A 23,241-nucleotide genomic window follows, 5' to 3' on the forward strand; every position below is an offset into this window, starting at 1 on the left:
CCTAGGCAGTCTGTCATTAGGTCTCTTTATGAGACAAAACTTGACACTTTTACCTTTGGTGATTTTATTTTTTTGAGAGGAAGAACCAGGTTTCTTTATGTAGCCCAGGTTGACCTTGAATTCTACATCTTCTTGCCTCAGTCTCCCAAGTTCTGAGATCACAGGCATGTACCATGAGACCTGTGCTAACTTCTGTGTTTATTTCACTATTATTATATTATTTTCTTATCAAATAGAAAATTTTGATTATTACAACAATTACTATATAGATTCCTTTGGAAATTTAATGGCTTCATTTTTCATAAAATTTAAACTTTGTGAAAACTGAAGTAGAAATGTATTTCCACAAACAGTAAATTATATCAATATTATTTACTGAATTACACCCAATAATATAAAATGCTACCTCTATCAAATTCTATACCGCCCTGTTACTTTTGGTTATATTATTGCGACCATACCATCTCTGTGTTTCCCTGGGAAGAGGAAGTCCAGTGATCTAAAGAAAATTGAGAGTAGAGAAAGTTTCAGGTGAGTGCGAGAAGGGCAAGGAAGAGGTCAGGTGACAAGGAAGAGCTAAGAGACAATAATGAAGGCCAAGCTGAGATAAGTTTATCCTGTAAGTGGTGAGGTTGTACTCAGAGCACCTTCATTCAAATTACTCTTGTGACTTACTAGTCAGTAGAAGTGAGACAAAGCATTTAATCCATCTATGCTTTTCCTTCCTCCTCTGAAAAGTGGGGAGAATGTAAGAACATGGTAACCTCAAGATTGCCATGCTAAATAAGCTCAGATGTAAAGCTTAAGTTTATACACTTATCACTAATGGTTATAAGTGATACTGTTATCCATCATCATCACTGTCATTAACATTGTGGCTTTTTGGTATATGATGGAGAACAATGTTGAATTTTATCACTTGCCTTTTTGGCATGATTTCTGATGACCAGATGACTGCTCTACAATCTAGTTTACTACTGAAAATAAGGCACATTTTCTACCCATAACAGTGACTACATTGGAAAAGACAGATGATGTATTAGCACTATGTATGGAAGTGGAAACCCTTATTTTACTCCTGATAAAAGACAGATGATGTATTGGCACTATGTATGGAAGTGGAAACCCTATTCACTCCTGGCGGGAAGGTAAAATGCCATTTCTGTAAACAGTTCAGGAGTTCATTCAAATGTTGAACATAGAATAACTATAGGGGACTGGGAAGGTGGCTCAGTGGTAGAGCGCTTGCCTTGCATGCCTGAAGCCCTGGGGTCGATTCCTGAGCACCACATAAGCAAAAAGAAAAAAAACCGCAAGTGGCACTGTGGCTCAAGTGGTAGAGCACTAGCCTTGAGCTGAAGAGCTGAGGGACAGTGTCCAGGCCAAGTTCAGGCCCCACAACCAGACCCCCCCCCCCAAAAAAAAGAATAACTATAGGAACCAGAAATCCCACTGCTAGGTACATAGCTGCAAGAAATGAAAACACACTCTCACATAAAAATTTGCACATGAAACTAGTAATATCCCCAAATTGAAAGAAAGCCAAACATCCAAACACCGGTAATTAGATAAGTAAACACTGGTAAATAGATAGCCCTGGTAAATAAGATGCAGTACTGTAATGAAATACTAATTAGTAATTAAAGGGAAAATACTCTAATGATCCATACAGTCACATTGCTGGAATTTGAAAACATCCTAAGTGAAAGAAACCAGCCACAAAAGAGCTTACATAGTATGATGTCACTTATGTGAAATGTGCAGAAGCAGTACATTTATAGACATAAACTATATTAGTGGTCTCTCAGGATGAGAATGAACAGTGAATGAACATGTAGAATCTTCCTGGGTGATGAAAATGTTATAGAACTGATTCACAATGTTGGTCCTACAACTTTGTAAATTTACTTTAAAGAAAGGAATTGTACATTATGTGTATTTTACATATCACAGAGAATCACGTTATATAAAATATAGCTCAATAAAATTATTTTTAAATGAAGGGATGAAGGGGCAACTGGAGATAGAGGAAAATATGTTCTTTATTTTGTATAAGCAGTAAAGAATTAAAATCATTAATTATATATAAACACCAGAAAAACAGCTAAAACCAGCTAGTCTGCTAATAAGTCTCCCAGTGCTTGCTTATACCATTGTACTCTTCAACTAAACCCTGTCAGGCTGCATTATAACATTCTTTTTAATACAAAATCATATTTATTTGTCTATTACTTAACATAGAATCTGTGCGTCTTTGCTTAACAGAGATTTACATCCAGATTTTTTTCCCATTGAATTTTTCCCAATGTGGAATGGTTTTAAAGGCATATGAATTCTTCAGCCTTTTGAAAACACAATTTGATCAATTTTGTATCAAAAATAAGAAATGTGTATAAACTAAGTCTGGATCTAGATACTGAACATCTTGGAAAATTACTAATACTGTTTCTGGATGATTGAGGCACCGATTTCCTTTACTCTTCTGTTCACTTAAAGTACTTTTTCTTCAGAAATTAGAATGTGAAACTTTTCCAATGACTATTATGGATCCAACAAATAAGAGGGAAGAGAGAATGTACCATTTACATTTTTAATTATTTGGGCATTATATAAATAATTTACCTGGGTCTATAGCTTTTTAAGAAGAAAGTTCTCTCATACCCTTTCGATCTCTTCTACATATTTCTATACATATTCTGAGATGTTTGTATTTCTGCTCAATTTTCTTTTCCACATCTTTGGCATAAATGACATTTTCTTGTGTTTCCCAATCCCTCCTATTATTAATCTGTTATTCCCCTCTCTTTCTAATTCCTTTGCAGTATAGTCATCATTTTTTTCTTGTCATATTTTTTTCTTGGTCTGAAGTAAACTATTACTTGTTTGTAGTTTAAAGAAATACCCCCTGGTTTCATTAGTACCATCTCTTTAGTTTTGATTTTTAAGTCAATTTTTGTTTTAATTTATTGATTTTTTTCCTTTGGTTTTATCAGTATTTTGCTACTGTTTCTTTGGGTTTGCTTTATCCATGTTAAGGTTCTTAGAGTCAACGTTTGGCTTGCTTTTGTTATTACTCTATTTCCAATGACAAGTTATAGTTAGAAATGCTCACCCAAGTATAGCCTTGGCTGGACTCTCATTCTCATTCTATTCTCAATGTCTATAATTTCAGCTCCCAGTTTTTACTTTTATTTTTACTCAAGAGCACTCTAAAACAGTTTAATTTTAGGTGTTTAGCATTTAGTTGTTACTATTACTTATTTGTTGATAGTTTTATTGTATTGTAGTTGGTAAATGTGGCCCATACAAATATTACTTTTCAAATTTAATGTTTCCTTTATCCAATCTGTCCAGGCAGGAATCGGTTGGGTTTTTAAAAAATGTTTTCTGAACATAATATTTTTCTTGGTGAATACAAAATGCCAGAAATTTCTAAATTAAACATTTAACTATATATTACTTGTCTCTTTTATGTGGTTGTCTATTTGATATATCAAATTATATGATATATCATATTATGGAAGTATGGAATTCTTCCACTTCTGAGGTTTTCAACTTGTGAACTGTCACATTTGATTTTATACATTTAAAATTTCTTTATTAATTAAAAATTTACGGCTGCTGTCTTTGTTATTTGTTGTACTGTTTATGAATATAAAACAAATCTCATATAATGACTTATTTTTGCACTCATTATGTTTATTTCAGGAATATTAATTCAATTAGCCTCATTAACTCAATGAGGCTTTGGAAAAAGAGATGATAAGGACAGTATAAGAGTTACAGACAAATATTTTGTATTAACTAATTTATTTAATTAAACTATTTTCCGGACATTGAGAGAATCAGGTAATATGGGGCAAATTCTGATGATAATCTTCTAACAATTCAATTGCCTTACTACCTACTTCTTTTCTGAATCAAATCTGATGGCTATCTCTAGTACCATGGGACATGATCACAAACCCTATACTACTATCATTTACTATAAAGGAATATGCTATGATAGAGTGCTTGCTTTGTGAGTCTTCTCAATTTAAATTTCCAATTCACACCAACTGGGATGACTGGAAGATGCTTGTGATTGAGTTGCTGAAGTGTAAGATAGTACAAAAAAAAAAAAAATGAAATAAGAAAGAGCTGCGATTTTAATCTTCATCAGTATGCCCAGAGGATCTTCTCAAACTGGACCTGTAAGGACTGAATTTCTCCCCAGAGAAGGCTCCAGTAATCCATACTCTAAACTCCTCTAGTGTAGAGTTAGATTGAATGCATGTTTTTGCAACAGCACATGGAAGGAGAATTCAAGGAACACTGGGGATTTTCTAGTTCTCTTTGCAGATGTAAGGTCTGCACAGGGCAGTGATAGCCTTGAGCAGAAGTGCTCAGGGACAGTGCCTAGGCCCTGAGTTCAAACCTCCTTAAATACCAACTGGGACAAGCCATCCCAGCAACAAGCACCTAGACTCAGCCAGTCTGAGGAATAAGGGACTATGGAGAGGAGTAAGAGGAGATGATGTCACATCAGCTACTTTGTGCCTGCCCTTTCAAAATTAACCAGAGCGGGGAGGTCAGTAGAAGCAAGAAGCCTACCCAGCCAATGTCTATACCTGTCTACCTATTAACTGGACAGGAATTCATATTCTTTGTTACCTGACTTCTCCTCTACCTAGTCGCCAGATATCAAAAGTAGCTAGGGACATTTCTACTGACATTTTCAGCCCCAAGTCCTTCCTCTTGCCATTTATTTGCTCTCTGGTATTTTTTTTTTCAGTCCCTCAATGCCTCAAGAGACTTCTCCAGACTTTGTCTAAGACTTGCCTCCTTCAGACTTCATCTAAGGACTCAACGCCCAAGTGACAGCTGCAGCCTGCTGCATTCTCCCAGAGGGGACCACATCTCAGCCTTTTACCTCTACTGTCGACGCCCCCTGCCAGCAGGAAGCAACCAGAGAGAATCTTCATCCTTTTTCATAATTATCAAAAGGCTGGAATGTAAGGTCTGCACAGGGGCACCTCCCTCCCTCTTGGCTAAATCTCCACCCAGTACCTGCGTTACCTAGGCAATTGGCACACCTGGAAGAGGTCACATCTGCATCTGCTGAGGTCACATCTGAATTTGATGTGGCCACACCTTTCTCCGCCCAGACCCTAGATAAGGTCTAACCCAGGCCCAGACGCTCTCTTTCCCAGCTCTTTCCCAGGTCTCTTTTCCCAGGTCTTTCCCAGCCGCATGGAGGGCCAACATGGCCTGGTGCCAGCCAGAATGATGAATAAACCTACCCCTTACCTGAATACCATGTGCATGGTGTGGTTCTTACTCGGCAACCTCTTTTTAAAAACCTAACAGTAGATACTCTGAAATAAGATTTCACAACATAATGAATTTTAGCTCCCTCAAAAATTAAAGTAATACACACAAAGGATTTTAAAGCCCAAGAAGAAAGTTGACTTATAAATTCAGGGTATTATAGTGACGTTAAATCTAAAGTAGCCATCACAGTGTAAGAGATTTAAGGAAGAGCAGGCAGCCATGTTTTCCTCATTCCTTCTGAAATAATCTAGGAAACCTGCAGGTCTGGTTCAGCTTTATCAGCAATTGACATCATATCATTTGGAAAGAATCAAAACTGAAAATACATTTAATAAAACAAATATATTTAATAAAATAAATGCATTCTTTGAATAAATGTTGAAAATGCTTCTAATGCGGCCTTCTCATTTATGCCTAGCTTCTTCCTCTATTTTAGGGATTTTTTTTTTTTTTTTGGAGGAGAGGTAAGTACATTGCAAGATAGTTTATACTCTCTAAGAATCAAGTGACTGCATTTTTCTGTAACTTCATGGCCTAGAGTTCTTATAGAGTTTATTTACCACATCGTTGGTCATAAATAAAGAACAACTGCGAATCATATTACATGCATAGTAATAAGTTGACCATGGTTTCAGATTGCAAACATATTACAGTTGCACCCTACAGCTATCTTTTCAACAGAATTTATTACTAGTTGTGCCAGTAGCTGCTGTATCCACTAAGAATTTAAGGCTTCTCCCACTGTGGTTTACAAAAGTGTCAAAGATACAAAGCAAATGCATTTTTTAGATCTGTGTTTCCTCACCTAATATATTTCATAAAACTTTTATGCAGATAATTTGGGCATAAATTTTGGACTACATTAGCTGGAGGCTGAGGGCTTATATCTGTAATACTGACTACTCAGGAGGCTGAGCTCTGATGATCACAGTTCAAAGACATCCCAGGCTGAAATGCTAGAAGCGGAGTTGTGCCTCAAATGGAATTAAGGTTCTAGCCTTAAGCACGCGCGCGTGCGCACACACACACACACATACACACACACACACACACACACACACACACACATACACACAGAGCAAAAACAAACAAACAAACAAATAAACAAAAAAGGGACAGCATTTGGGTCCTAAGTTCAATTCTTAGTACCAGCACTAAAAGGCCATAAATGCCTATCTTTTGGAACCCTGGCAACACATCAGACTCCTATGCAGAGATATTTTAGATGTCAGCCTGAACACTCAGATTCAGCAATCAGGGCTGTGAAGTTGTGCTCTCAAAGTTTCCCAGATGCTTTAAATGTACAGCCAGAATTGAGAACCTCTTTCCTAAGACCTCTGAGTTCTAAGGAGGCTTAAGACTCAATGGGGTTTTCCCCTGTTCACTCCCAGTAACTCTTTCCCAATTGCCCCCCCCCCCCACCCCAATCATCTTCCCTGGATATCTGCACCAGCTGTCAAATACATCTTTGAACTTAATGTGTTGAAAAATCAATATCATTTCCCCATAAGGCATGCCTTATTTCCCGTAGTAAACTAATAAATCATACAAGTGTTGTCCCTGATACATGTACCAGACATTTGGGAATCAGGATCTCCTATTTCATATTACTATATTATTTTACCTCCTAAATAGCTTTGGAAAGTCTCTACTGCCTCACAATACTGCTTTTGCACGTCTGCCTAGTGTACCATATGTTTTTGCTGAGCTCCCCCCAGCTTTGAACCTCCCATTGCTTTGACCACCCCTGTGCCAACACCAGTCATCCTGCAGACAGTTATCGTTCCTCAAATCACTCCCCCCATTCCTGGAAAAGTCCATTTGCTGGCTTACTTACTTTCACTCTCTCTAAAACCACTCTCCTCATAATTCTTGGTTAATTCAATATCCATGTACTGATAACACTTTAAAAAACACCAGCCCTTCAGTTCTTTGTGCTCCCTTTAGGTAATTTGCCTTTCACTCTACCCCAGAACCTCACAACTGATCATGTCCTGGAGCTGGATCATATCAACAGCTGCAGCTTCTCCACCATCATTATTTAAAAAAACAAAAACAAAAACAGAACACCTCACTCTCATCTTCACTGCATTCCCAACCATCACCCTACCCCACAAGACCTAGGACTCATTAACCCTACCATACCCTCAGGTGTCCACTTTTTCTCTCTTTCTCTCAATTATCTCCCAGTCATTCTACTCACCTCATGCAATACACCCTCACCTGTTTGCCATTTTTTCCATTGTAACAAAGATGCATAACCCCTGTTTAATAACAAACTTCCTCTCTCTCTCTTCTTAGCCTCGTACAAACACAACTGAACATGATGGGAGTAAAACACACATGCTAGTGAATTTCGCTAGAAATTCATGATCAAATTTTCAGGGAGCCTTTAGTGTCACCTGGCAATCATGCTCCACTTCCCTGACCAATCTACTCTTCAACTGTCTTAGATAACCATTATCATCCTCATCCTCATCCTTGTTTCTTGCTACTTCCTATTCCACAGGTAATAGAGCAATCAGAAGACAAACTTCATGAGATCCTCTACCATATATACCTAACTGTGGCTATATATTCTGCCCTGACTCCTTGACAAGAGACGAACTATTTAAAAACATTTCTACACGTCCCTCCAGCAAATCAATCCTCTGCATCATTTCTTCCTTTTCTCCAGCAAAGTTATTGTTCTTTCCTCTAAAAGCCATGCTTTGAATCATCTCTTCTTTCCATTCACAGAAGTTTATTATATTCTTCTCCCACATTTCTCTCTCTCTCTCTCTCTCTCACTGTAGGAGGCGGGGCTTTGAACTCTGGGCTTGGGCGCTGTCCCTCAGCTCTTCAGCTCAAGGCGAGCGCTCTACCACTTGAGCTACAGCGCCACTTCCGGTTTTCTGGTGGTTTATTGGAGATAGGAGTCTCACGGTCTCTCCTGCCCGGGCTGGCTTTGAACCATGATCCTCAGATCTCAGCCTCCTGAGTAGCTGGGATTACAGGCATGAGCCACTGGTGCCCGGCTCTCCTCTCATTCTCTTTTGAACAGATTCTAATCAGACTTCTGTTGATATGGCTTTCTTCAAAAATCCCTTAGTTTAAGGTTACCCATGGATCTCCATGTGGCAGCCCTGGTCAGTTCTTAGTCCTTATCTATCTCACTTGATCTATCAGAAATATTGCATTCCCTCCTTTCAAGAATCCCTTGAGTCTTTTATCTATGATTCAGAAACTACCATAAACATAGTCATTGAGCTTGGAAATGGCAAACAATGGCCATGTGGAGTATGTTAATTTGTGGTATAAAAGAAAATTTTTAAAAAATTTTAATGGAGCAATGTTTTCTCAACCAAAAAAAAAAAAAAAAAAAAGAATACTTTCTCTACATTCAGGAGACCACATTCCTGAGTTTTCTCTCATTCAACCGGCTGGTCGGCCACAGCCTGTCATTGGTACCCTTCATACCTCTGTTCTCTAAGCACTTAACATGACAGTAGCAGCTGATACCTCTGCTGGGTCCCTCCTCTTTGATGCACCTTTTGCAGCTTGGCTTCCAGGCCAATTAATATTCTTACTTGAATTTTTGCCCTCATTTCTGCTCCCTCGTTATTAGTCTTCCCTTCTCCAACCCACTGGGGAGTTCCAGAACTCCGGCCCCTCTCCTCTACTCACACTGCCCTCCCCCATGCTTTCAGCTAGACTCATCTGAATATCATTTATAGGCCAACAACTCCCACATTTATACCTCCAGTCCAGTCATCTCCACAACTCCAGGCTTAGATAGCCAACTAGGCTATCTAAGTTGACTCATTAATAAGCATTTCCAACTTGACACAGCCAACTGTGAGTTCCATATCACTGCCTTCAAACTTTCATGTCTTAGAACTCTATTTTCTCCTAGGGGCCCAAAACAAAATCCTGGAGTCATTCTTGATTCCTATTTTTCACACTCTACATTCATCCAGCTCTACCTTTAAGCTGCTCAGTCAGACTGGGCCAGCTCTGAATACTCCACTGGATATGACTGGTCTACACCATCACCACCTCCCACCTACCTCCTCACAATAGGCTCCAAAGTTGTCTCACTCATTCCATTCTTATCATTCTGCTTACTTTCTCTGCCCCTCTCTTCCTCCTTCTTCAAGACAAGGCTAGCTTTGAACTAGCCATCCTTCTGCCTCCGTCTCAGTACTGGAATTACAGCTGTATCACACATGCTGTGCTAGAATGTTCTTTATATATAGGTCAGAGTGATTCTCTCTAACTCATGTGTTCGGCCACTTTCTGCTTAAAACTTTTTATTCCTTTCCCATCTTCCACTGAGTAAGATGAGGCCACAGTGGCTCATTTGGGCTTGGCATTCATCCTGCCATTTCCTCTCTTACCTTACCTCTATTGCTCTACTGTTCCCCTCCTTGCCAGGTTTGCTACAATCCCACTGTCTCCTGGATAATACCTGGATATTCCAGGCATGCTTCTGCATCAGGATCTTGCTTTCCCCTGATGTATGCATGCATACTTTACTCCTACATCTACTTTGACATTTATTCATAAGTAACTTCTCAGTGATACCAGTTTAGCCTCCAGACCTTATTGACTTTCTATGCTTTATTTTTCTCCTTATCACATGATATTACCTAACATCCTATGTAATTAATTAATTTATGTACCATCATCTTCCTCCCTTCAACATGAAAGTTCCACGAGGGCTAGCTTTTTATTTTCTGTTTGTATGACATTGCTGTATATACTACTGTACACATGTATGTAAAGTGCTGTATCTAGCTATGCAAGCATTGTGTGCCTAGCTGTATCTCACATGGTGACATTTTGGTTTACAACAAATTATATATATATATATGTGTATAGGTCATATATATGTATATGTTATGATATGTATCATCTATATGATGATATATAGATATTTATATGTCAGAATATATTTCTTTATGTTCAGACAGCTAAAATATCCCTAAGCAACAGGAATATTTCAGCTCCTTTATGATCTTATGGGACCACTATCATTCATATATATGTATATATCATAAAATATAACATATATATCATCCATGTCTATACATATGATATGTGTACATCACATAGAAACATGATATATATAGTGCATATATATTATATATATATCATCTTAATATCATTTATAGGCCAACAACTCCCACATTTATACCTCCAGTCCAGTCATCTCCAAATCTCCAGGCTTATATAGCCAACTTTCTACATCCTGTTTCCCTAAGTTGACTCATTAATAAGCATTTCCAACTTGACACAACAACTCTGAGATCACTTCCCTCAAACTTCCATGTCTTAGAACTCTATTTTCTCCCAGAGCCTCAAAAAAATCCTGGAGTCATTCTTGATTCCTAGATATGATATATATATTATTATATATATATCTTACAGATGATATATATCATCTAATCATCTATATATCATCTCTTTATCTCTATATATATGCATCTCTATAAATAGATTATATATGTCTCTATATGATATACATATATCATATATATAGACATGGATAATTTATGTTATATATTATGATATATACATATATATGATGTTAGTGATCCCATAAGATTATAAACAAGCTGAAATATTTCTGTTGCTTAGGGATTTTAACTGTCTGAACATAAAGAAATATATTCTCACACAAACATACTTCACTGCCACTTACACAAAAGTACAGCACACAAAGTTCTCCTCAGTACATAGCATTTGATAATAGTGATAAATTGCTATGTTTATGTATTTACTATACACTTTGCAGTTGTCCTTTATACGTTTGATACTATTACTTACATTTTAAAATGCTTACTGTAAAAAGTGTGTCATTTATACTGACAGCAGCCTAATACATCTACTCTCATACCCTTGTGCTTGCCTGCCTAGCAGGCAGGATGTTTGGAAAAGCCTCATCAATAAAGGCTATCACATCACATCTGGGTTTATAGTGTAGGCACAACAATGAAACTGCCTAACAGTGTGTTTCTCACAATGCATTTCTGTCATTATGTGACTTGTGTGTGGACCTAGAACAGAGTCTGGCACAGAGTAGATGTTCAATAAACATATGAACACTAAATGAACATCAGGCCCAGTTATAATCTCACCAATCCACCTTCATCCAGGGTCCAGAATAATCTAGTGAAGAGATAAATCTGCTTATCTGGATGTTTAGCTTAAAATACTTCAATGATTCTGTAATGCTACAGCTAATTCAAATTGAAATGTCTTTAGTAGCAAGGTATGTCCCATAAAGGTGACAAGCAAACTAGATATGTACGGGGGGAATGCATAGGAAAAGTAAACAGTATGTGATGCATCCAAGGGCATTCGATTCAATTATGTTAAAGAATCACTTCTTGTACTAAGATCAAGGAACTATCCAATGGCTTGGTGGGCATTGGGCAGGTCTCCTGTATTTACTCCCTCCCTCCTGGGCTCCATAACATTAAAGGACATAGACTGTGTATGTTCACAGACAAGGCAATCGCAATGCAACTGAACACACTGTATTTTTTTTTCATTATTGAATAACCAGGCAAGGAAGCAAGATGTCACTGTTGGCATTGTCAGAAATTATAGCTAGAACCCAGATGTTTGAACCAGATGTCTGAACTTGCTAAAGGCGGTTTTTACAACTACATGAAGTAATTATACTTGAGTTACAGGGTGACATGATTGGGAATCTAAAATCAGTAATCTTCCATTCAGTGATTCCAATCTGTCAGTACCTCTGCTTGAACAGGAAGAAAGAACATCATCACCACCAACTGGAGCATGTTTCCCATGAGGCCCCAGGGCAACTGGCAAAGCTGCCCTCACAAAAATTCTTCCATCCAGAAATTTGAAGTACTTGGCTGAGAATGGATTCTTTGGGCTTATCACGGAAAACCATACTTTCAAGATTTCTGTATCAGAGCCCCCCCAGCCCAGGCCTCAATGGACTCTAACAGTGGCGTACAAGGATTTCCATGATTTTCCTCATCAGTGTTGATCTCTACCAGAGCAGTCTCATCTCAAAGTTCTCAGCACACACTGAACCTGGCCTATTCACAAGTTCCAGGCAAACTGCTCCACCTAACTACAGACTTCTCTAGGAAGCCTACAGACCTACTGAAGACAGCTAATTACTTCCCCCTCTCTTCCCGCACTGTATCCAGTTCATCTCTCCCTTCCTGCGTGTATCTTAATTGCAATTATTATTTTATCTCAATTCCATAGGGGCAGGAAGCTTGTCTAATGTTTCTTTGAATTACTGATGCCTAACCTAGCACATGGCACTTAAGGGGCACTCAATGAATGGTTTTTGAATTCAACTTAATTTTAATTAGAAGAGATTAATCAGGTCAGTGCAGCCAACATAAAAACTGCCATAGGAAGAGAGTAAAATGGGATAGAGTGGAAAAGAAAACATAAAGAAAAAAGGCAAATGAATTCCATAACTTTTCTTATCTCCTATAATGACAGTACTTTGAATTGGATAATGAAGTTTCAACAAATCTTTATTTATTGACACATCCTTGAATTTTTAAAAGACAGTAAGTTATAATTGATTGATTATAACCAGAAATTTGAGTTTGCTATACAGTGCTCTTTGATAGAATATTTACATTCTAAAGTCCATGAGCCAATTTGATAGAACATTTATGTTCCAATTAATGCAAATTGGTAAGAAAAACATCAAGAGTCTCAAAAGAAAATAAAAATAAACTGGCATAAGGGAGGGAATGTGCAAAAAAGTCACAGAAGTATAAATATAAGTATCTGAAACATTCCATCCTACAACAATAAAGCACAACTAGGTAGCTACTTAAACTCAATTGAATTAACAATCTTCTTCCCATTAAAAACCTACTGATAGTGAATTTACTCTTGATACATGGCAAATGTAACTGACATAGATCTACTAGAAATCAATTTGAGCCCACTATTGATAGCTTGACATTTAAAAATTCTCCCCAAAATAAGCAAGATATTATAGACATAAGGTATTATTTACACCAGGAAGAAAAAAAACTAGAAGCTAACAATGCCTCCAAAAATGGTTAAGAAAGGTACACCAGTTCCTTGAACAGATATAGCAATCACCACATCAGAAATAATGCAATTGGACAATAATTAGAGATAACAGGACACCACCCACTATAAAAATGTTTATTGAGTATTAACTATGTTAATGCATTATAGTACGTGTTTAACATACATTATGAGTGAGGTCATAGTATGAAGTTGCCAGTTTTAGCAAATAAATACATCAGAAGCCACGCTCAATTCTAATTTCGGATAAACATCAAATAACTACTTTGTACATTGTGCAATAGTATACGTTGTTTAGTTGAAGTTTAGATTGAACTGTCATCCTATATTTTATCTGGATAACTAGTAACCTATGTTCCTTGTAATCAATTTTACTAATGAGAAATGAAGAATACATGGAAGTTAAATGTCCTGACCAGGGACATCCGCTAATACTGATAAAATTCAATGTTTGTAAAAACAGGTAGAAGAGAAATGTTATCTAGAGCTGATTGGAGGTAGGTAAAAGGTATGTAATTCCCCATGGACTACAACTGAAAGGAAATATGGGACAGTGATACAACTGCCAGCATTACCTAGTTATGAAGCCATTGCTTGAGTGTTGGTTTTGGCCACTGTGCTGCCTCACCATCTATTTCCCATTTCACAGATGAAGAGTGAAATCTTTGGTTCAAGTTCACTAAAATAGCAAGTGTAGGATCCAATTCTGACACCACATTCTGACTCCAATCCTGACTCTTGCTTATTTTACTTTGTCATCTTGGTTTCCAAGGTGGTTCCTTTTTAAATGTTCAGGTGCAATTCTACCAATGTTGATATAAAGTGTTTTCTCTGAAAAAATATATGTACCAGTATGCATGACTATTTCAAGCACATCTGCAAAGCCCAGTCTTCAGTTTAAAGCCATTCCTAGAACCAACTGAATGAACATTTCTCAAAAGTTGTGATGCAGAATTGGCGCTTCCAGAAAGATCAATTATTTCCACAAATTCTAGTCATAACTTACCCTTTTAATAGGAGACTGATCTCCCATCATGCTTCTCACTTAGCCCCACCTTTTTTAAATATATTCTTTGGCTGGGCACTTGTTAGTTCCTTCAAGTCACTTGGTGAAGAAGGGATTTCTAAGCTTTTTCTTAGAAAAGCCCACATGCACACACAAACACAGACGTATTCGGATGCTTTTCCAGTGGAAGCAACACCTGTGCTCTGTGCATAAGAGAGAATTTGAGGGTGATTTCCCCTAGCTGTCAGCTTAATTCTTACTTCAGAGCGTAGCCCACATCAAAAAGCGTGTGCTTTTGATTGTTTATTCTCAAAGAGGCAGCTGGCCACAGGGCTGCCTGTAATGCCTTTACCACAGTTTGCTTTTGTTTTTTTCCCCCCTCTTGATAATTGCTACCTCATGACTAAACCACTAACTGGTCCATGTAGAGGAATCCCACAGAGATGAAAACACACTTGTTTAAATACAATATTTATGAAGAAGTCCTAAAATGTCACTGAAGTAAATGCAAATGAGATCTCCATATATTGTGTATCCAATATGCCACTCATTCCTTTAGAAGACTCTATTTCCTGATTGCAATTAACATTAACTTTTAAAAATTAGTCCCATTATGCATATTCATACCAACAATCTATTCATAAATATCCAGTGCTTTAAGACTGGTTCTCTCCTGACCATCTTGGAAAATTTGAATTAAGGCTAGTATTTAATCATAATGATCATTTTAAAGACTTTTTCCCCTTTTTTTTTTGTCAGTCATGGGGCTTGAACTCTGGGCCTGGGCGCTGTCCCTCAGCTCTTCAGCTCAAGGCTAGCATTCTACCACTTGAGCCACAGCGCCACTTCTGTATTTTTTTTTTCTGATGGTTTATTAGAGATAAAAGTCTCACAGACTTTCCTGCTTGGGCTGGCTTTGAACCATGATCCTCAGATCTCAGCCTCCTGAGTAGTAAGGATTACAGGCGTGAGCCACCAGTGCCCAGCGACTTTTTCCTTTAAAAACCATGTTCAATGATTATTTTACATGTATATCTCCTAATAGGTGATTTCTTTATCATTCAATACAAGGTGGCATTAGTAAAGGCCCCAGCAGGTTTTTCTAGTCTAAATGAAATACAATTTGGACAAGATCTCTCTCTCCCTCTCTCTTCTTCCTCCCTTCCTCCCTCTCTCCCCCACCCCTCTCTCTCAATACTAGGGTTTAAACAACTCTGGGTCAACACTTTTTTTTTGCTCTGGTTACTTTTGAACTGGGGTTTTGCTTCCTGTTACTGAAGGCATTTTGACCATGATTCTCCCATTTTTTTACTTCCCACGAAATGCTAAGGATAGTCTCAGCTTCTTTTTTTATTTATTTTTATTTTTTTAAGTTTTTTTTGTGAAAAAACTGTACATAGGGGTTACAATTACATGGGCAAGATAATGAGTACATTTCTTATCAAGCATTGTAGCCTCCTCCTTTGTTTCCCCTTCCTATCCTCCTTCTTCCCCCCACCCAAGCCTCCCCCCCCCCCAGCTTCTTTTGAGATGGAGTCTTGAGGATTTTTCTGCTCAGGCTGGCCTGGAAGCTTGTTCCTCCTATTTTTTGCTTCCCACAATAGATAAGATGACAGACAGGTGCATGTCATCTCATACAGTTACACATTAAGAAGCCTGATGGATAAGCCCAGTCTGGCCTCAAACCACAATCCTCCAGATCTCAGCCTTGTAAATAACTAGGATTATGGGCATGATCCACCGGTGCCTAACTGGATCAAATTTTCTTAACTGGGTTTATTTTCCTCTTCACATTGGGTAAGTATACTAGAATATCATGATACTTTTAAGAAATTTTAAAAATTGGTTAAGTACTGTCCAAAGAAAGTTAAGAATCTATTAATATGGGTGCTAAATATACAGGGGTGAGAGTCAGGTTCCCTAGGATTTTTGTACCATCTTTCCTAATTTTTCGGGACAGAAATATAAGCTAGGCTGAGAAGAGCTGAGTGGAATAAACCTAGGACCTTTTTTTTCCCCTCAGAAGTTGTCCTCCATTTGGTTGCACATCCAAATCAACTGAGGAACTTAATGTACTGATCCTAGACCCCACCCTCAGAGATTGATTTATTTGGTCCAGGGTATAACTCTATCCATTGCTAGATTTTTGTTGTTTTATTTTTATTTGTTCGTTAGACCTTCTTAAGTATTTCTAATGTATAGCCAAAGTTGAAAATCATTGACCAAAAAAATACTTTTCCTAGAGAGGTAAGTAATATTTACCTGGAGAGAGAAGTCACTAATGATATGACTAAAGGCTCTGCTCTACAGCCCAAGCTAACAAACATTAGCACAGACACTTGAGTACAGACACTAGAAGCATGTACAAACAAGCACCTCCCAAATACAAAGGTGAAACATAAGGAGAAAACTAATGCCTAATTCATAACAATTCATAACTCAAACACCAAGATGAATTTCTATAAACTACACACCATTTAACTTACACGTGGTGATTGAATCCATTACACAATTACAGAAGAAACAAAGAGTTCTAAGAATGGCTGTTACTAAAATACCTAGGAAATTTGCATTGGGCACAATTCCTAAGTTCATAGTAAACTCAGGCCTAGGTATCCAATGACTCCACATCCATAAATTTAACCAACTGAAGACCAAAAATATTTGGCAAAAACAATGTGCTAAACATGTATAGACTTTTTCTTTTCATCATTCCCTAAATACAGCATAACCATTATTTCAATAGTATTTATATTGTATGGTTATTATAAGCAACCTAGTGATGACTTAAAGGAGGAAGTACATGAGTTATACACAAACACTATGTCAATGACTGAACATTCTCAGATTTTGCTATCATAGTATGCGGTAGGGGGAGGGGGTGGGAAGCTATGTTCTCGAACCAGTGTCCTTCAGATTCAGGGAGGTATGTGATATGACCACCTAAGAAACTAGTCCCACTTACATTCACCTCTTATTTTAGCTTACTTCTCCTAGCTACTAATCATTTTGGCTATGCTTCTTGAACTTTAATGTGCCCACAGCTCTTAAGAATTTGGTAAATGTATAGCAATTTTCAGTAGGTCTGAGATGGATTGACATCCTGTCTAACAAGCCTCTACATACTTTCAGCCCAAGACAAAAGCACTGAGCATCCACGTCTTAGAGAGCTGTTAGGAGGACAATGAAGTGAGTACATAAAGTACTTGGTACAGCCAGGCTATGGCTCGTGACAGTAAATCTAGCTAGTCAGGAGGCTGAGATCTGAGGAGCATGGTTCAAAATTAACTGGGCAGAAAAGTCTGTGAGACTCTTACCTTCAATAGAGAAAAACTACTTTGTAAGTGGAGGTACGATTCAAGTTGTAGAGCACCAGCTTTGGGCAAAAAAGCCAAGCAAGAGTTTGAGGTCCTGTGTTCAAGACCCAGTTTGAGCACAATAATGAATGAATAAATATATAAAACAAAGTGTTTACTATAGGCATGAGTAGTACCATAGAAAAGAAGGACCTAGGAGAGAGGTGATAAAATATAATTTAAAACTATTCTTTAAACAATTTATTTAAAACAATTCTTTCTTTTCCAGATGTGGAAACAGAGAAGAAATCCAGAGAAGTTGATCGGTACCCCCTCCCAGCCAAAGGTACATAATGGAGAAGAGGGATGAGACTAATTGTTTCCTAATGCAGAAAGTACACTGAAGATCAATGAGTAGGTGTTTAAGAGCTTTCAGTTCCCTACAAAGGAAAACCTTTTAGCATCAACTGTTGTTCTACAACCAGTTAATCTCATGACAGCGAAGCCTCCAGTTACAAAGTAAGGGCACAGGCAAGTTGGTGAGGTTAAAGAAGATAACCAGCTCGCAGAATATTCTCCAACTACAGGACAGCTTGGTGCCTAAAGAGGAATCACACACTTAGTATGGACCAAAGGTTCACAGAACAGAAACCTCATCTTCCTCTCTAGTCTGTCTCTTTCCAAACCTCTGCTCAGTCAATGGAGTTGCTTAGATCAAAAAGCCTCAGAATACTCTTTAACCCATCTTTTCCACCTTCCATATCCTGCCCCTAAGTTCCTGTGCTTTCAATATGGTCCATAATCCAGAACTTCTTACTACGTCCATTACTACTTTCCTAATCAATCCTTAATACTCACCTCTTCCTGGGTTTTTCTCATCATTGCTCTTCTACAGCATTCTCTCAACAAAGCATTCAGTGCTGCAACTTCAGGTATATATTTCATTCAGAGTAAAACTCAACGTCTTTAACTGATTATAATTCTCATCACTTTCCATCTCCAGCTACTGTTGAAGTTACTCTTTCCTGAATCATAGCAATGATACTCCTACCTCCTCGGGACCTTTACAGTTGCCCTTTCTTCTGCCTCAAGTGTACCAGTGTACAAAGCTACCATCCTAGATACAGCATCATTCTTCTGGGAATTAGATCAGCTTTTCTCCTTTCAAAATGAACTATAACCAAAATCTTTAATAGAGCCCGAGAAAACATAGCTAACACTGGGTAGCCCTGAAAAAGACAACAAGCAGAGAAAGCTGGAATGTGGCATGCAAGCGGACAAAAAAGGAAGTCACCTATTTACAGAAAGGATTCTTTGGGGGACTAGTGTTAGGGCAAGTGTCCATGGGTTGTTCTAGTTTACACAGAGGAGAGCTAGTGAACACTATTCACATGATATTGTGCAGTGCAGCTTCTTCAGCCACTCAGCTTTTCAGGCTGCGAGATTAAGGGCACTCTTGGCTTGCACAAACAGCTTCAGAGGGATGGAGATAAATGCATCTGATGTAAGAATTAATGTGAGTACCGTGAGGAAGGAGGGAAGTGGAGGGAAATCGGCCTGAGCCCAAGTGCCCTGAAGGAGAAGGTGCACTTTCCATGCTCATCTTTGGCCTCATTTCCTCTCACCTAGCTCTTGCAACCTCCCTCCCCTGTCTCAAGAGCAAGCTACTCCCTAAACACAAACCAAAGAGCTGGAGGGGCAGGAGCCACCTCCGAACCATGTGCCCTAGTTTAAGAAAACAAAGCCCTGGCTTTCTGGAACTCAAAGAGCAGCAAGGAAGACAAGTCCTTCTGTTTCTCAGCCAAGCAACCTTTCCTCTTAGAAGAAGGATTCTTGGCGATTCTGTTTCCATGACTGTTCAGTTGCAGGGGGCTGATAGAACCCGAAGACGTGGAAACTGGCCCCTGGATAGAAAGAGCTGAGGCAGAACCCTGGCCAAAGGATTTGAAACGTTAAACACACAGTTCAGACATAGGCATCATTTGTCCATCTTATCTAGAAAAGTCAGAGGATGGCTTATCTGAGATAACAAGGAAAACTTGAGGGAGGGCCTGTTTCAGACTAGGAAGTGAGAGCTTTCAGCCCCAGCATGCAACTGCTTTGGGTAAAGTAGGTTGGCAATAGTCTTGGTTCTGCAGTAGAAGGACACAACTTCCCAGTTTAGGGTCATGGCCATGCTCCTGGGTCTCCTGTACAATCACATCTAGCCGTGCGCTGCACACAGGCTGGATGCTACACCTCTGGAATATCACGAGGATGGATATTTCTCGACTTAATTCTTCCCTTTCAAGTAAAACATAGTGGTCATTTGATAAGCTTCACTAATGAAACCACAAGCAATGAAAAAAATAGCCACTGGCTACAAAAAAAAAATCTGAGTAGCAAACTTTTAAAGTTACCTTCAGCTCCACCCCTCCCTCCACAAATACACACTCACTTGGAATATCTACTAAGAATATACTACTTAAGTCAGGATCCCTGTGAATCTCTTCAGCAGTTAAATAATTCTCTCCTTTTATCCTTTGGGCAAATGCAATTTTATATAATGGACTGGCTGAAAACGAGGTGAAGTCAAACAGAATAATTTGCCCAAACGATAGCTGCTTGCCAATATTTATACACAGGAGAAATATCAAAGGCCATTTTCTCGTCCCATTTTTAACAGTCTAACCACAATATGCCCTTCTTTGGATGCTCTAAAGCACTTAGGTGGGGAGGCCATTTGAGAAAATGATTTCTCCAGGTGAGAAGCATCTCTGGGAAATAACATTTGCAAGAAATGTATCTTCCAGAGATCCAGAATAAGAAGACAAGGGAGACCCAGGGTCTTTGGGGGGGGGGGGGGGTGGAGGGGGGAGGGGGAAAGCAAATCACTTCATGATAACTCCCTCCTCCAACCTAATTGGTCAAATGCCAAAATAAATGAACTTTTCAAAGTTAGGAGCTTCGCAACTTTCACTAGGGATAACTGCAGGTGCCGAGCCACGCATGGGCGAGCCCACCCACCGCTGTTAGCTAGTTGAACTGCTGTGGATCCACCTTGGGAGGCCCAGGCCCAGGTCGCCTCTGTGTTTTGCGACCCACAGGGAACAGATTTAGGCTCCGCAGCCCAGGGCCCGTGACTCCACCCCACCCCCACCCCCCACCCCAGATCCTGTCCCACCCCAGATGGAGGAGAGAAAGTAGGCGCTAGGAGCGAGGAGGAGCAGCTCCCCGGTGGGATTCAGTAGCAGCCCGACTCCCAACTTCCCCAGAGTTTCCTCGGGGCTCCTCTTTCTTCTCGCTGCTCAGGAGGCCTCCGCGGCCTCCCCAGGCTCGGGGCGCAGAGCCCGGGAAGGGCTTAGGTAAGAGCTTGGGAGCCGCCCCCCACCTCCAGGAGCCCGGGGAGACCCAGTCGCGGGTGGCGGGCGTGATTTCCTCCACCTCTATCCCAGCCCACCCGGACTCGGCCTCCGCGCAGCAGACTCCGCGCGCGGGTCCCCGCCCGGTTCAACACCGGGCTACCATGCGCCGCTCCTTGATCTCCCCCGTCCCGTCCCCCCCCCACCCCCCGCCCTCCATCTCCTAGCTCTGTGATCACCCCGCGCCCACCGCAGGTCCGCAAAGATCTCAACCCAGGCCCCGATGTGGTGTGCGGTCCCCCGGCCACGCCAAGTCCCATCCAGGGGCCCTAGCTCGCGCCCGGCGGCGGCGGCGGCGCTCGGCGGCGGCACTCACCTGGGTCGCGGAGCCGAGGTCTCGCACGGTCCCGCAGGTGGTAGATGAAATCTTGGCAGCTGTCGTGCTCCAGGGCCCCGCGGGCACAGAGCTCGGCCAGCAGCTGCAGCGCTTGGTGACAGAGCGCGTCCCTGGCCCCGGGCATCGCCCCCCCGCATCCTCGGACCACGCCGGGCAGGCGGGCGCGGGAGACAGCCCTCCGCCTGCCAGCTCACAGCCGCCGCCTCCGGGCGGCCCGCGATCGCCGCCACGGACCCCGCCAGAAACGCCAGCCGGAGCCCGAGCCCCGGCCCCAGCCCCCGCCGGCCCGGCCTCCCACCGGTTGCATGCAGCTCGTCCTCTGCCGGTCGTCCGCTCGCTCGCTGGCTCGCACGCTGGGGCTGGCTCGCTCTCCGGCCCCGGCCCCTCCGTCCCTCTCCCGGCGCCGAGGGGAGGTGGCGCCGCACAGCCCCGCGCGCCTCTCCCTCCGCGCGCTCCTCCCGCCACTCGCGGCTGCCGGGGGCGGGGCCGGGTCAGAGGTGCGCGCGGCGGGCTGGGCTCGCCGCAGCCGGAGCATGGGCGCTGCCCGGGAACTGGGGCGGGGCGGGGGGGGGGGGGAAGGTGGAGTGGAGGGGGGAAGCGAGGGGAGGGGGCGGGCTCACAAAGACTGGGGCGCGGGGGGGTGGTGGGGGGGAACTCAGCTCCGGACCCCCGCACTCAGCGGCCGCGCCCAAGCTGGAGGTAAAGTGAGAGCTGGTACCTGCTCTGCGAGCTCTCGCCTCGCAGTTCCTCGGCCTGGATGCAAACCCAGCACCGCCACCCACCACCCTGGGCCGCCTGGTTGCCCCCCAGGGCATGCTCTTGGGGTGCCTGGTACGAAGGTTGCCATCCGGACCACAGCCTGGGAGCCAGGAGTGCCTGTTTCTCGAACTTGAAACTGCAGGCCTAAAGGGTGCCACGTGCCTAAAGGTGGGGCTCGGGAGCCAGGATTTGCCCAACAAAGGGAGGCTTTCGACCGACCACTGGTAATTTGGAGAGAGTGGAGGTTTTCAGCGCACCTAGATTCAAATAACTGACTCCCAGGAAAGGCACTGAGGCTTACCTGGAGCTGCACAGTTCTTGATTGGTTTTCTAGACAAATGATTGGAAATCCAGGGATTGCCAACGTTTTCCCCACACCGATGTGTTTCAGCATGTTGGATATTTGCAAGGACTTCAAGACATCTCTCGTCTATCCATCGCTTCAGAGTTCCAGGCAATAAGCTCAGAAATGACCTCTCAGTACTGCGTCCTTTCATGGATCAGGCACTGCCTTACAGGTGTTTTGAATAATTTCATTCGTTCGCCCCAAACATTTTAATACTACCATCTCCTTTCTTTTCTTTCTTTTTCTTTTATTTATTTATTTTTTACTATCATGAAACCAAGGACTCAGGACTCAGAAAGAAAGGGTCAAATCCCTCAAGTTCATATACGGGGCAAAAAGGAGTAACTTAAGATTTCTTTCTCGATCTCGTCTTATGCCTCTCCATATATATACAATACTAATGACAAGTTCTATTCTAGAACAATATAGGTAGAATTTCTTTAAGTGGCAGCTGCATTCTCAGCCATAAGTTATGTTTTCTCTAGGGTACCTCAAAGCAAATCATATTGCCCTGAAAGATAATTAAGAATTCTGTGGAATGTTCACCTCAGAGGCAGGATTTAAAATACCATGGTGAATGTGGTGCTAGAGCTTCAAGGAGCTTTTATAGAAATTACAGGAAGTCAAACGAGTGGCACATGCCTATACTCTTAATTACTCAGAGGCTGAGACCTGAGGATCTCATGCCATAGCAGATAAATCTACAAAAGGGTAAACTCCCTCTCCCTACA

General features: G+C 41.0%; 1 protein-coding gene across 1 annotated transcript in view; it reads right to left on the bottom strand.

The window, feature by feature from the left end:
* Syt9 (synaptotagmin 9) overlaps positions 1 to 21,793 on the bottom strand; it is a 170,746-nt gene extending 148,953 nt beyond the window's left edge. The window contains exon 1 of the mRNA XM_042691531.1: positions 21,385 to 21,793. Within this exon, the coding sequence (XP_042547465.1) occupies positions 21,385 to 21,529 (145 nt within the window). The 5' untranslated portion in view covers positions 21,530 to 21,793. The remainder of the gene's footprint in view (positions 1 to 21,384) is intronic.
* Between the last annotated feature and the right edge of the window lie 1,448 nt (positions 21,794 to 23,241).

The sequence above is a fragment of the Dipodomys spectabilis genome, unplaced genomic scaffold (assembly GCF_019054845.1).
Source record: "Dipodomys spectabilis isolate Male_0828 unplaced genomic scaffold, ASM1905484v1 ptg000145l, whole genome shotgun sequence".
In the NCBI taxonomy this organism is placed as follows: domain Eukaryota; kingdom Metazoa; phylum Chordata; class Mammalia; order Rodentia; family Heteromyidae; genus Dipodomys; species Dipodomys spectabilis.